The following is a 16,078-nucleotide window of genomic DNA, read 5'->3' on the forward strand; positions in this document are numbered from 1 at the left end:
GCCCATACACTCATTCAGTCGCACACACATTCACACAAATTCACTCCTATGATTTCATAAGAATACAAAGAACTGCACAGATGCATGAAAGCTAATACATTTACAGGCTCTCTACATTAAATTTCATGGTATGGAAATACGCTGCTTTCCCTAATATAATGTTTTTGAGGCAATAGAAAAAATTCAGTGCATAGTTCGTGTTGCTTTTTATACTTTAAGAAGTATTGTGCTACATTTTATTAATTCACGAAGCCTCATTAGATAACATTGTTCAGTATTTCTCAGGTTCTGCAAATAATACATATAATTTTACAGCCATGAGAAAATACAGACAATAACACAATTAATAATAATCCTGCAAACTCTAGTGTCAAAATCCAGAATACTCTTATCAATTCAGTGGAAAAGTCTTGGGGCTGCAAGGTCATCTTGCAACACAACACACTCGAATATTCTGCTCATCAGTGCTGTGCATGATCTGTAGAGTGATCCTTGGTGTTTGGAGAGACCTGGAACGCAACAGCCGCAACAGGAAGCGGAGCAGGACCAGAGTGACCGAGGAAGGCAAGAAAACACCGGACTAGAGATCACCTCTGGCAAGCAGCGAGACTAATGTTAACCAAGGACACGACTCTCCTGCAGAGCGAGGACAACTGGGGATAAAGGATCAGAAAAAGGCCAAAAGAGACAAAAGAGAAACTAAAGTGGTTGCAAGAGGAACTTTATTTAGCTGATTTGAGTTCTACATGATTACAGTTGTTTTATTCCTGGACTGAATAAGTACTTGAAAGAATGAATAGTTTGCTTACTTTAAAAAAATACACTGTAATGGTTTCGCTAAAGAAACTACAACATGTGTGCCAAATGAGTAGAAGAAAAATAAAAACACTACTGAATTGTAGCGTTTGGGCATTTTATTTTTATCCCTTAGGATTGTGTAGTGTGTGACAGTAAGTCGTCATGAATGCGTTTCATATCTGCAAAGAATGAAAACATTTAAATTGCTCCCAGTTCTGTGATTTTTATCACCAATAATGCTTAGAAAAAGATACTTCGTGAGATTACAGTAATTATTTTTTTGAGGTTGTTCTGTGTTCTAATACAAAAGTCAGTAAGAGTCGAGACAGCATTTACTGGTGTTCTCAGAGTCACTCTTCCAGTCATTGCCAATGCAGATTTTTAGGCTTTATGTATTTGACACCATACTTTGATTTTGCTGTTGTTCTGTGTCTTGTAATCAAAAGTTCATGCCACTAATGCAGATGGGACTGACCTGGGAATGACTGCTTGTGTGAAATCAGAAAATCCATCCATCAGTCCATGCATCGATAACTGATGATGTAACCGCTGAACTAAACCTTAAAGAGGTTGCTGAGTGGATGCGTTTTTTTTTTGGGTTTTTTTGCCTCATTTTGCAGTGCATCTGACTGTATATTAATCATGTTCGTGTGTACAGTTTTTCACCCAGAAGCAGGCAGTTCATTAGTAACTGGCAGTAAACAAGGATAGAAGAGATGGCTCCCATCCTTTGCCTGACTGGCCTTTCTCTGGGGCACTTGTTCTTCTACAGCTTTTTACTTCTTTGTTCCAGAGTTTTGGGAAATTTTGCAGGGCAGCACAGCACATAGTACTGTCACTTCACAACAAGAAGGGGCCTTTCTGAGTGGAGTTGTGCATTGCATTGGCCTATGACAAGCCCCCCAACCCTGAACTGGATAAGTGGAAGAGGATGGATGGAAAGAAAGAAGAAATTAATTGTGCAGTTTTTTTGTTGTGGATGTATCTTGCACCTTAAAGCCTTTGCACGACCACCAGACTGAAGGCCTGTGTGCTTGAGATGCAGGCGCATAACAGAACAGAACCAGTCTTTAAGCTTGTTTTAAGGTAAATGCTTATCCCACATTGCTTTATTACTGAAGGTCAATCACCAGCAGACAGTCCAGACTCCGGGTACCTAAATATCCCTCTAATGAAATTACCATGCTGTCATATGTGAATCAGTGGTATTCTTTGCTCTCTGGTATGTGCTTTAGTAGCTTGCACTGAAGTAGAGAAAATTAAACCTGGGACATTGCCCACTCTGTGCCAGCTGTTATTTCACCCATCATCGAATCTCATTGACTTCCATTGCTCTCTGGCTGCCATGAAATACTTCCTGTGTGGACGCACCTTAAGAATCCTTTAGATGCTGCTCTTTAAGTCACAAAATAGCATCAGCAGGTAACAGTGTGTCTGACCAAAAGTATAAGGCTCTGTTAAAGCCATGGTTAGTACAATTTATATGGTTTCTGTGAATCAATCCATCCACCCATTCATCTTCTTCCACTTATCCAATTTAGGTAGCCTATCACGGCTGTCATTGAGTGAGAGGAGGCATACACCCTGGACAGGTCGCCAGTCTGTAACCGGGCTAACACAAAGAGACAGACAACCATTTACACCGATTCACATCAATTTATAGCAACCAGTTAACCTAAAAAGCTTTGGCCTTTGGACTGCAGGAGAAAGCTGGAGTACACGGAGAGAACCCACAAAGGTGCAGGGAGACAGAGAGGCCTCAGGCGGCTGGTGGATTAAAACCCAGGTGCTGTGAGGTGACTATTGTTGAGAGTTTATTAGAGGTCAGCTGAAGCAGTTTCACAGGGACATGTGTAATATTTAGATCTAATGAGAGAATGAAACCGATTACAATGTTTTTAATTCTTATAAGTTCGCAATTGATAATTTTATGACCAAGAGAATGTAAGCAATCAGAGGAATGATATATTATTAATCCACAGTGGAATAGTTTCTGCAGGATAATTAAAAGGTGGAGATGAGAGAATTTAAGGGTCTGCCTAAGCTCAAGGGCAAGTCAAATGACAAAGGACGCCACATTTTAAAAGGATGAGAACGCCCCCCCTCAAAAACCAAAAAACTTGAAAAGTGTGAAACTGTAGGAAAAGTGTCCAGTATGACTCTACAGGGGGAATCAATACTTGCCGTGTGAAGCTGCGTGTTTGTGAGAAAGTGTGTGTGTGTGTGTGTACAGTACTGAGCTCATCAGAAAAGTTTGTGTGGTTGATTTGGCGGAAGAGCCAATTGGCAAGTCTTAACTGGGCTACCATCCAGCTACTGGGCATGAGGTGAGGAGAGGGAATGGCTTCACTCCATCACCAGCTGAGTGTGTGCGTGTGTGCGCGTGACTAAATAGCCTCAGTCCATCAGAGAACCCATTCAGCAGTGAGCGAGCGTGTCAGGTCTGTTCCGCTCACTCCATCACCGCGTGCATGTGTGTGTTTGTGAGCAATACAGGAGTCATGGATATTGATGGAGTTGGGCGCTCAGTCTAATCTTTGCAGCAACACAAAGTACTCGGGTATCCACAGGAGAAATAAAACACGGTGCCCCCACCGACACACACTCAAGGAGGAAAGTGCAGGATTTATTCTTTGACTTTTACGTAGCCATAAAGATCACTTGAAATTATAACAAACCGGATTAAAAGAGTCAATATTCGGAGCCAGTCTAATAGCCAAACCAGGCTGTGAAATTTCAGTGTCGTTAAATTTAGTACCAACTTCGCAAACGTCCACGCGCGGGCAAACATGTGCACACGCGCCGTACACACACAATGCGAAGGTGGAAAAGCAATTACAAGCAGGAAGGTTGATTTTGATTTTAATTGGGAGCCCTCGCTGTGAGTTCCACCTGTTATTGTCGGTAGCCAGCAACCATAAATGTGGCGCTGTCAGTCCTGCATAACTCGTTCACTGAGTTTAATCGAAATTACTGTGGCCTAATCACCAGTTCCACCTCCAACTTTTTTTTAAAGAATTAGTTGACCAGTTTTAGTGTGAGATTAATGGTAGTATCACGAGTTTTAGTATGAGCATGGCTGAATATCGATACTTCACCGTTAAGCTAATATACAGCTAATATACAACAAAAATAGTTTAAGTGTTTCCACAGTTAAACTGGAGGCTGCCAGCTTCATTTCATGTCCACTGTCCATATTTACATTAGCATCATCTTCCTCATCCTTGTCATTACCCCCCCCCAAACTCACCACCTCTCTAACTGATGATTGATTCTAATAAAGGAGCGCGAGGTCATTATTATTCCTGCTAGCTCTACAGAACACACATACACACACGCATTCACGCATTTTGGATAGTCGGAAATAGAAACAAAATGCACCCGAATGCAGTCACGCACTTAAAGACGGCGTGCTACATTACAGCCACCCCCCTTCGTCTTCATCTGCAATTCAAAGTAGGTCCAGCGTGCAAATGATGTGTGCTCAAAAAAATTCCCAATTAATTTTACTCAGTGTGTGTAAAATATGGGGCCACTGCACAAGTGTTCTGCGTTGAAAGAGTGGAGTTAAATTACTAGAAAGTGGGCTGATGATGCTGGCCTGCCACTGCATACCCCTGAGCGTATGGCAGTGTTAGCATTTCAAATTGAGTTACACGCTAAACAAGCAAAGCAGTGTGCGAGTGCTAACTCATCTGTTTATAGCAGGGCCTGCCTTGTTTGTTCTCTTTATGTCTGTGTGTGTTTGGGTACAGATGAGTGTGTATGTGTGTATCTGCTTCTGATTCTTTGTCTTAGTAATATGAAATCAAATTACATTCTTCTATATACGTGTGTGTGTGTATTAGAGAAAGTGTGTGGAGGTTTCTGTGTGTCCTTTTCTCTGTTCCTCTTTTTCAGGAGTTTGTCTATGGGGCTAAACACTCATCATGTAAATCAGTGAGCTATTAGGGGAGCTGGCTCCTCTTTCCTCTGCTTTCTTATGAAGATGAATAAGAACCAAGCCAGTGATAAAGGAGAGGAGAGGAAATGAAATGAACTCTGTGATTAAAGTGCTCTGCTATTTGGGCCTCTTGGTGCAGTATTCTTATCTTACGTGTGTGTGTATGTGTGTGTGTGTGCGTATTCACATAATTTGCATGCCTTTCAGCTCCAGCTTATTTTAATTTAGTAGTTTCAGTCATTTGGTTGTTTTTTCCCCCTTTTTTAAAGCTGACGTTTAAGTTGTGAAGACATCAGGCGTGAATCTTCATACATTGTGCCGTCATGCAAAAGTTCCTGCAAGTTGTGAAACCATTAAACTGCTATTCTGCAAGATCCATCATATATTGGCTTCAGAGAATGAACTTCACTTATATGAGGTTATACGTGACTTATGGTTATTGCAAATGTACAGTTTATCATATGCACGAGTGCACGTGCACATGCATGTATATGACTTTAATTGGCCTGAAGCACCCAGGCTTGTAATATTGCCCTATCTGTTTCATGCTGTCTAAATCTCTGTTCATATACTTTTTTTTTTTTAAAGATAACTTCATTTGTATGTATGAGTTTAGTGGCAGGTGAATTAGTTTGGTGCTGCTTGCACATTGCAGCTCAGGTTGCCTGATTGCAGCATAATTACCATAAATCAAATTTACATTTGTCATGTAATTAAGTTCTCATTTTGGTATTGCCTAGTTAATTTTAGCGTCCACCATGAATAAAATTTATTGTCATACAGATTAATAATTGGAACGCACACTCGCGTGTTGGTCCCCTGAATGTGTCAGGGGAGTTATCATAATAATTGTGAGTGTAACTATTTAACAATTAAGATGCAGTATACAGTATCACTCCTCATTTTTCTTTATACAGCTCCACACTCCTTCATCAGTTTGTGTCGCACTTTCCACAGTTTCGCAACTTGCAGTCATTTGCTGCCGTTTGCAGCCAAGTGTGTGTAAGTTTTCCATACAAACTATGAGCAAGCAAGCAAAACAGTCATGTGGAGGTTATCAGTGCAGCACCGAATAACTCATTTCACATTAGCGACAGCCAGCAATCTCCTGAAACCACTCCTCACCAACTGGTCGGGGAATACACACTTTCCTGTAGCGACCAGCCGTTGCCTCTGCCTGGTCTCTAGGCCTGCGTGAGTGTGTCTTCAGCGTGTTAGGGAATGCACATTTTCCCAGTGGTTGCCAGATGGTCGCTAACTGGTCTCGAGGCCCGTGTGACTGAGGCCTTACTAAAAGTTAACATGAGCGTGTTGGTCGTGTCTCATTTGTATTGTTTTTGTTTTGTTTAATTGGCTTCAAAATTTGAGGAAAGAACAACAAACAAAGCACCTGTTATTGAAGCAGGCAATAAGATGATTAGATTGCCGTAACTGGCTATGGATGCATTCTGAGCTGTGAAATTATGAAGTCAGACAACCCGCAGCTCATTTGAATGTGACCTTTTGGGAAAGTGGGAGGAACATGGGGAGAACATGCAAACTCCACTCAGGGCAGATGGTGGATTCAAACCCTGCACATTCTCGCTGTGAGGGAGCAGTGCTAACCAGCTTGCCACTGCGCTGCCCTGATTCAAGCTCATTATTGTCATTTTTAATAATTATTGCTGCTATTTTTTATTTGTTTATTTATTTATTTTTTACATCAGCCGACCTTTGATAAAACCAGCTGTGGGGTCCTGAGGTGCACAGCACAATATTAGCAAAATATATTTGTGACTGTGACACCTCAAGATGCCACTAATAACCCACTCGCCTCCCTTGTCGGGTTCCTCGTAACATTTATTGAGGATGTTGCCTGAGTGCGTTTTTAATTGCATTTTAAGCACCGCCGCACTTGTAAAGATGCAAATGGCTGGATATCGTTTTTTTATGAGAGCGAACCGAGTGAAGGAAATGGCAAAAAAACAGAGAGTGAAGTTTTACCGCGCTACAGGCTATTCAGCCCGTTCTAGCATGTTGTGTGCAAGAACGACAGCATCATGAATTATTCAAAATGCCGTTGTGTGCTGCCTTACTGTCCTCTTGAGAGGAGAAAGGCATGGGGCTGTGGTCAGTGTGTCTATACATGCTTCATGTTTAGTGCTGCAAATGAAAGCTGAGCCATTCTTCGAAGACAGGAAGCCAAAACGCAAGATTTAGATGAAAACCATCTATCACTGTGCTTTAGAAAACTCAGCCCAAAGGAGCCGGATTTAAGTGTTTTCTGTGCATACTTGTGCATCTGTGCATCTTGACTAAATCAGTGCAGGAACATTTGACTTGGAGCAGGATGATGCATGCTATCAGAATGCTAAGCAGCACTTTTAAACAGTCTTAATGTTGCGAAGTTGTACAGCAATAAATTCAGTTTGACACTGTGCACTGCTTCCCTGGGCTAAGGCTGCCACTGATGATCAGGTATACGCAGACTTTGGGTGTAAATACTGATGCCCTCGCTTGCAAATGCAGGTTTCTTCTCCACTTTATCTCCCCTGCTCTGTCCATCTGTAGCAGAGGGAAGGGATATGGAGAGAGGACGATGAAAGAAAGTAACGAGAGAATTTGTGTAGAATGGGGGGGGGGAAGGACAAAGGAAATTTAAAAAAAAGAAATCGAAGGAAACAAGTAAAGGAGAGGCCAACGCGAAGGGAAGCAAGGGGCGAAAGAACTGACAAGAGGATGAAAAGAAGAGTAGACAGAATCAGTAGATGAAGAGAGGAAGCGGGCAAGAGTTCAGTGGTGATAGAAATGGATAAAATATAGAGGTAAAGGAGATGTGAAAGTGCAGGGTTTGGACAGAAGTGTAAAAGAGAAATTGAAGATAAACAGCAGGAAAGATATGGAACAGGTGAGGGAAGTGTGAGGCGGTGAGATGACTAGACAACGGAGTATAAGAACAGTAAAGGTGAAGAGGAGAAATCTGTCACATCCACTTGAAGTTCATATCATGCTCCCGGTTTCTGGGTTAACCTAATCCACATCAGCTCGAAAACCTCCACAGCAACCTTCACATGTCTGTTGTCTTCAACTCATTTTTCCTTCTCTTTTTCCCTCTTTATTTTTGTCTCTCCACAAGACACGGCTTTGAGCTTCTTATCTAGCATGCTGAAACACTTTCAAACATCTTTCCAGTTGGTGCGAATGCTAAATTGGTCCCAATGGTTGCAGATGATCAAAAATATAAAAGATTCAAAGTTCTTAAAAAACTGCGGTTACATAGCCTGGAAGCTGCTGCGTTTGATGCTGATGTCTGTGCTCACATCACCGAGCAGTCTATATAATATTAATCCTGATAAGCTGCACAATGTAAAGGTAAGGAGCTGCGTGCACGTAGTGTAACTGTAGTGCCTGAATTCTTTGCACACACCTGCATGCAAACAGCCAGCAGTAAAGGTGTCACACAGTTTAGGCAGTTCAGAGGGGAGAATATGACATTAATATTCATATATAACTATTCTAGTACCACAGCAATACGGCACAGTTCTCCTTAAGGTCACAGCAAGCTCTTCAAAGCAAATGGATTTGTAAGTACTTTAACATATTTCATAAAGCTCTTTAAAAAGCCTGTTTGTGTGTGCGTGTGTGTGCACTCACGCAGTCCATATTGTCCTTTCTGAATAATAAAACCCTTTAACCGAGCCCCTCCCGTGTGGATATCTATAGAATACCTCATCTGAAACTGGAGAAACAGACATGCTCTACGCACATTTAAACTGCTGTGGGCTGCTGGCTTAACTCCCTTCCTTTGCTAGAGGCTCTTCCAGCACGGTCGCTCCCTTGTGTGTTAGCCCAGAACCTGGTGTGACAGTTTGGCCCCATGGTTACGTCCCCATAGCTGATATCCCCTAATAATCTTCCATTCAGCCATTAACTGGAAGCACGTGGCTGTCATGAATGTGTGCGCTTGTGGATCTCTGTGTGTGTGTGTGTGTAGCGATACAGATAAGAGGAACGACGTGTTGTGTGACGGCACGTAAGACTAATCACAAATATGCAGTATTCACAGATTTTAACTGGGATTTAAATTTTTTATATGACTGAAATATTGAAGCACCTCCACCTGCCTGCAGCATATATATTCTCCAACCTCTCCTCACCTCCTGTTCAAGGGTTTTTTTTGTTTTTTAAAAATTCTGGACAGGTCTTCAGATTTCTCTTTATATATCTCTTTAACCCCCCACCCCCACCCCATCTCCTTCCTCCTGTGCCTTCACTCTTCCCTGTCCTCTTTCTTCCCTCCATATCCCGTCTATCATTGCTGCCTTCCGTGACTTAAGTAATCTCTCTCTTTACTGTGTCCACCCATTCTCTCTCATCTTCTATCCATCATTTCAATCTATTCTCCTGCTGCAGCTTGTTTCATTCTCTCTGTTCCTATCAGCCCCCCTACCCGGCACCTTTTTTCTCCTCCTCTCTCCCTTGTCCATACATCTGTTGCCCTCTCTCTCTCTCTCTCTCTCTCTCTCTCTCTCTCTCTCTCTCTCTCTCTCTCTCTCTCTCTCTCTCACAAACACACACACCTTCTTTTTGTCTCTCTCCATCGCGCCCTCTCTCGCTGTCTGTTCTTCCATGAAATTAAAGCGCTCTAAGCTGCTGTTTAATCAGAGCCTGTTTGGGAAAGTGCTGCGATGACAGAAACCGTCCATCCCCAAGTGCTGTGTCTATGTATGCATGTGTGTGCTATATACTGTATGTGTGTGTGTGTGTGCGCGCACGCGTCTTCGTGAACATAATTCCAGATAATAAATAAAGATGAAAAGCAGAAGGATGCGTGTGTCTGAATTCCAGCCGGGTTTGTTTGGGTGAACGTGTATGTGTGGCGAAAGATATGTGCTAGATGGCCGTTAATCCATAAATAATCAGCATTAGCAGGTGGTGTAGCCTGATAAAGGGATGATTAACTAAAAATCAGGTAGTATGTTTACTGTGTGGGTTGAATAAATGATCAACAAAGCCAATTAAATACAGTTCCACAGTGCAAAACAGCAGTTAACAGTAGTTGACTGATTTACATGGATGATATGAGGAGGGGAAAAAAAAGAGGGGGGGGGGGGGGTCTGATACCACTGTTGACTGTTAATTGTAACCAGGAGGTAACCGGCACAGCTTAGCATGGCGATTGGTAGGCGGCAGCAGCTATCCACAAACAAAATCCTTACCACTTCTTCAAAGTGCAAAAAGGTTTGCAGGTTTTTTGGAACTTGCAGTTGTGCATTTTGCAACTTTTACTGCAATTAATTATAAGCAGTCAACGCATAAATAATGAACCTTGTCAGCCAAGAAATACTTCCACTATGCAGTTCTATCCTAAATTCAAAAAATGTTGTTTTTACAGTTTTGTTTCCTTATATCTTAAACTTACAGGGTAAAATGTGTAAAACAGTGGGGCCAAAGGCACTAGTAGGTGGATTTGGAGACTCTGAAGAGTGCCAGGATAGCTATTTCCCCCTGCTTTCAGTCTTTGCATTAATCTTAGCTAAAGCCTTCTGTGCTGTTGGCTCAGATAAACTGCAGGGATGGGTTAGGTGTGTATTCACATTGTGTTCATGCAAGTCTTTGCATTTCAAAAAAATATCTTTAAATGCATCTACAGTGGAGCGAATGTTCAAGAGCATTACAAAATGTGCAAAACCGGTAAAAAAAATGGATGGGAACAAACAGCTGCATCAAACAGATAGACAATACATTAGTTACATGCTGTTGCTATGTGGACACAGCATATGGTCTGACCATAGTTATGCAAAGGGGCATACCTAGCCACCGAGGCGTGGAAGCAGGCGTACATGATCAACGTTTCTTGCTGGTCACCCACATCATCTGAGATTTATTTCTTTCCAAAACAGAGTTCTGCACCTTTCCTCTCAACGAAGCACTTTGCAAGACGGGACGAAATGAAACATTATCAACGTGATTACGACAAACACATTTTGGCAAACAAATGTCATGTCGTTTGTAATATATACGCAGCCCCCTTTCCCAGAACAATCTGTGTGTGCTTCCTGAGAGTGGTGAACACTCCCCTCCCCGGCCCGCAGTCAACACGCTCAGTGCATAAAATCACAATGATAGCTGTGATAGAGCCAACAGCCATTCTTCATCACTATGTTCCAATCAATCCGGGATGTGTTCCACACACGACCTGGAGATGGCAGTGGAGTTACAGCTCAGTGATGGACTGCTAGTACTGTGTGCGCGTGCTTATGCTCAGGTGTGTATTTGTGGCTGCAAAAAAATACGCTGGTGTGTGTGATAAAGAGAGAGAGAAGGTGCACAGGAGCGCTCAAGAAGGAAAAAAAACCCACCAGTGAAAGGAATTTTACCTGTGCTCCCACGCACATTGTTTTACAGACATTGGAGGGGAAAAATTGTCTATTCTAAATCTTGTTCATGCCACCATTTGTCTCTATAATCCATGGCAGAACAATAGGCTGATGTGATCAAACAGTATCAGCTTGTTCCCTGGTTATTAAACGTCATGTCTGACCCAGATTTCCACACAGCAGTTACTGTCACACTCACTCTTTCCTCGAGTTGGATAGCTATAATAAAATTGAGTAACATAAAAAAGGAATGACACGCAATTTTATTTCGCTGTGGCTTTAACAAGGCAGCCAGTGTTACTGTCAAACCTTCTACTCAAACCAAAATGAGCAATTTATCATTGTCCAATAGGGGATTGTGGTTCACTCCATTCGTTCTACTGGCTTTCTAAGCACATTCTACCTGGTTGTCTTTGTTTTTTGCCTGCCTGCCTCCTGTTATCACCAGTTGCTTTTGATCTTTTTCAGCAGATGTGACTCTTGCTTTTTCCTGACATATCTCTTCTTTTACAGCCTTGCTTTCACTCATGCGGCTCACTTTGACTGCACAGTATCCATACTTTCTGTGCAGAAAACGTGCGAACGTGACCGTCTGAATATGTGACACACAGCCATCGGCTTTAAGCGGCTTCACGTGATAAAGAGCCACTCACGTGCGTTCCTTGGTGCTCTTCTCTTTTCTGTGCCTTCAGGTCCCGCACCTCATCCATCTCCCCCCTCTCTTCCTCCTTTCCACACTCAACCTCTCAATTTCTCAGTTGGCCTTTGCGTCCAGCCCTCTGGCCTCTCTCCCCTCTGCCACGGCTCTCATTACCTCTCTGTGTCTTCCTCAATGACATCTAGTGACTAGCTATCAGATCTTGACACTTTGATACCCTCCTACTGCTCTGTTGTGCTCTTCTTGCTTTCACTCTTTGTCACTCACTCTGTCTCCTCCCCTTTTGTTCTTCCTTTCTAATTTCCTATCGATCTTTCAATCCATACATCCCATCACTGTATGTTGGTAAAGCTATGCAAGACAAATAGTCTTATCACCTGTTATGGTCACTGAATGTTCATGATTCTTAGATAGATACAGCACACTGGTCTAGAGCACGCATGCCACATACTTTACCATATTCATATTTCTGAGAGAGAGAGACAGTCATTTTCCCATGCACATGCACACACACACACTGCATGGACACTAATCACTCACCCACTGGGACCTTCAGCCGCAAGTCACAAGAGGATGAAGACCTCATTATATTCAATATACTGGACTCTCTTTATGATGTCAAGGATCTGCACATGTACTGTATTCCTGTCCATGCTTCTCATATCACTGTGGCCTATAGTGATGGTGCTAATCCTCTTCTGCTGCTCTTGCCTATCTGCCTCCTCCTCATCTAGCCCACGTCTCTTAGATTGGCATGTCCACCGAGTAAGTCTCTTTACAGCCGTGGCCTAAAAGGGGTTTTTTCTCTCCCAGTGATGAGAACCTCAGAAAGAAGGAATCTCATTATTTTCAGAAGGACCTGCTTTTGGATGTTCCACACAACTGTGAGAATAAATGATTGTTTCAGCCCTTGAAATAGCTCTTACCAGATGTTAACAATATCTTGGGTTTTAATGATGGAGCTGTGAGATGATGTGAGTTTTATCATAAAATGCAGGATCCTGTCTGCACTTTTGATTGGCTTTGTTTTAAAGTGCAAAATCTCTAAACGAATAGCATCATTGGCATGTGCAGTCAAATATATATATGAGTAAACAGTTACTTTAATACTTGTGTATTCACTGAGAATAACAGGCTGAAGAGTACTTCCCTGCAGAGAAATCCTGGCGTGTTACTGAGAGAATCTGTTGTAGAAAAAGAAGATCCTGAACCAGCTTGTTTGTGATCCCAAACCTTGAATTCCAACACTTCTACAACCTTTGCCTCAAGATTATGTTACTCATCCAGTTGTAAAAACACCTGTGAACATTCAATAGTAATAGTATTGAGTCCAACGCATTTCATAGTCCATGACAGAATATAATACATTCTGTGGACAGACGAGACAATAGTTGGACTTTTATAAAAGGTTTGAGTCCTGTTACATCTGATGACCTCCTGAAGTGACTTTGAATGTGGCATGGTTTAGTTAGTATTTCAGAAACTGCTACTGGGATTTTACCAACAGCTATCTCTGTGGTTTACAGACAATAGTCCGAAAATGAGTGAGTCCAGTGAGTGGCAGTTCTCCAAAGAGTTGCGAAACTGCTTTAACCCGATAGCAAGGCAACAGTAACTCAAATAACCACTTGTTACAATTGAGATATGCAGAACGGCATCTCAGAATGCACAAGTCTTGAAATATACATAGCACAGGAGCAGAAGACCACTCCTGTCAGCTAAAAACAGAAAACTGAGGCTTAAACTCACTCACCAAATCTGGAAATTAGCAAGAAATTGGAAAACTACTGCCTGGCCTGATGAGCCTTGATTTTTTCTGGGACATTTCGATGGCAGGGTCCAAAGTTTTTGTAAACAACATGAAATCATGGATTCATACTGCTTTGCATGAATGGTTGGTGTTGTAATGATCTGGGGGATATTTTTTGGGCATAATTTAGGCCACAGCCTACCTGACCAAGTCCATCCCTTTATCACCACAGTGTACCCATTGTCTGATTGCAGCATCCAGCAGAATAATTAATCATAGCACAAAGTTCATCTGAAATTTTTTCTCGAGTTCACCGCACTGTGGTGGAACTTTAAGACTCACATGATGGATGTGCAGGTGACAGATCTGTGTGATGCAGGTGTGTGATGCTGTCATGTCATGGACCCAAATCTCTGAGGAATGTTTCCAGCACCTTGCTGAATCTATGCTGCAACAAGCAAAAGATGATCCAACCGGGTTAGGAGGTTAGTTGAATCAATCTTGGTTGACTTAAGGTAATACACCCTATATTCTTTTCAGTTTTGAGACTGCTGCGCTGATTTGGTCAGACAATTTCAGGTCAGGATTGAGCGAGCATAAGGCTAAAGTTTTCTATACTGTAAATTTTTTAGTGAGGGGCAACACAGGGACTTAGTTATTGAGGCCGACAGCGTCCGAGTGTTATAGCAAGAAAGTCCTACGGATGTTCTCCTGTGATCTGGTTTCCTCCCACAGTTCAAAAACATGCAGATCAGGTAAAATAGAAGATGTGCCTGGTGTTAATCCTATGATAGACTGGTGACCTTCTTTCCATTTGTGAATACAGGGATAGTCTTCATCCCTCTGTGACTCTGAATAGGAATAGGCAGGTATAGAAGATGAATGGATGAAAGCTGCCAAACACTTTTTCAAGGTTATTTAACAATTTCTCCATTATTTCATCAATATACTTGTAGGATTATCTACAAACCTCCTGTGCATGCCAGGAGCCCCACACAAAAAAGTGTGTGTTGGTTCTGGCTGGCTGGCTGACTACATTCTTTCTCTCCATGTTTCCAACCATAGCCAAACATTCAATATATATATCCAGCATGGGCCTGCTGAGGAAGGTTTAACCCAGCAGATGACATTCAGTACAGTGCCATAATCATTGCCTCCTAATGAATTAAATAGCCCTGACATTTCACAGCACAGTGCTTGTCCTTTTCCTGCAACTGCTCTGGTGTTGTAGCCCTCCTTGCATTCATTCTGTTGCTCTCTCATTACTTCTCCTGCATTGCTTTTCCATGTGCCTTTTGGCCTCTTGCTTTGTCCCCTTCTCTACCTGCTCCCTTCAGCTCTATGCACCTCACCCCCCCCCACTCCTGCTTTCTCTTCCTCTCATCCGTCCACTCATCGGTATGCCACTGCACACCCTGCTGTCTGTGCCGGCAGAGCTGAGAGAGAACGGGAGAGGGAGGGAGTCACTGTTTAGCAGCCGAGACAGGATCCAGCTGGAGGGTCACGACCCTAAATGACCATCCCCTCACACACACACAAAGGCACGTGTACAATAAGTCATACACCCACACTTTCCTGATGGCAGGAGCAATAGGTCATATGCCAACAATGTAGGAAGAGGGAAACAGACAAAAGGAGGGAGTACAAGCAAACGAGAGAGAAAGGATTTAGGAATGAGGTGGAGGTGTGCTAAACCATAATTGTCCTGTGGTTTGGAAAAGGATGGCATGGTAGGATAAAGACGCAAGGAAAAAAGAAAAAGTAAAGGTGGAGGAATTGCTTGCTGTAGACGAGTCAAATATTTTCTATTGTCCTGGAATACAAATGAGGCTGGATGAATGCCTGGCTGTACTGTTACGGGCAAGAGCATCTCAAAGGCATATAATGATAATGACAATCAATAATACAGTTATTATTTTAAAAAGGCAGACGCATCACATGTAGAATTTCACTTTATTAATACAAGATTTTTCTGTTCTGATGCACAGTTGGTGCTGCTGATCCTTTATAGGCTACACATATATTACCTGTGGTATGTATGCTGTAATATGTACTCTATTTTTAAAGTTGCAAAAGCACTAAAACTCCGTGTTTTTAACCTGGCATTTAACCTTCTTGTTAGTAACATTGTAATGTTAGAACTCCATCAGGTTTGTATTTTACATGTAGCAATGTAATAAGTGGCTACATAGTGACTTATGTTTCTTGCTTACAAATAAGCACTCTTGCGGGGACACAAACTATATTCCTCACTTTGGTCTTACCAAATTCAACCCAGCACATTTATCTTATGGGCTAATGGGAAATTATTTTGCTTCTGATCTCTAATGCTTGTCAACATGAAATATTTAAACATCATCGTCTTTGGATTACTAAAGACAACTCCAAAGTCAGCTAAAAAAAAAATAAAAAAAATAACGAGGGTTCAAAGCTCTAATCAGTGCTATAAAATTTTATCTTGATGCTTTAAGGATTTTAATTAGACGGGAATTCCCACTACCCATGATTATCAAAGCAATAGGGGAATTTGCTGCCTTTGAATCCAATGCTTATTCCCGGAACAAACAAAA

General features: G+C 42.1%; 1 protein-coding gene across 2 annotated transcripts in view; it reads left to right on the forward strand.

Moving 5' to 3' along the window:
* LOC113036855 (WD repeat-containing protein 49) overlaps positions 1-854 on the forward strand; it is a 39,543-nt gene extending 38,689 nt beyond the window's left edge. For both annotated transcript variants that reach the window (XM_026193396.1, XM_026193395.1), the window contains exon 16: positions 485-854. In XM_026193396.1, coding sequence (XP_026049181.1) covers positions 485-613 — 129 coding nt within the window. In that variant the 3' untranslated portion in view covers positions 614-854. The remainder of the gene's footprint in view (positions 1-484) is intronic.
* Positions 855-16,078: the final 15,224 nt, after the last annotated feature.

This window comes from Astatotilapia calliptera, chromosome 14, assembly GCF_900246225.1.
Source record: "Astatotilapia calliptera chromosome 14, fAstCal1.2, whole genome shotgun sequence".
In the NCBI taxonomy this organism is placed as follows: Eukaryota; Metazoa; Chordata; class Actinopteri; order Cichliformes; family Cichlidae; genus Astatotilapia; species Astatotilapia calliptera.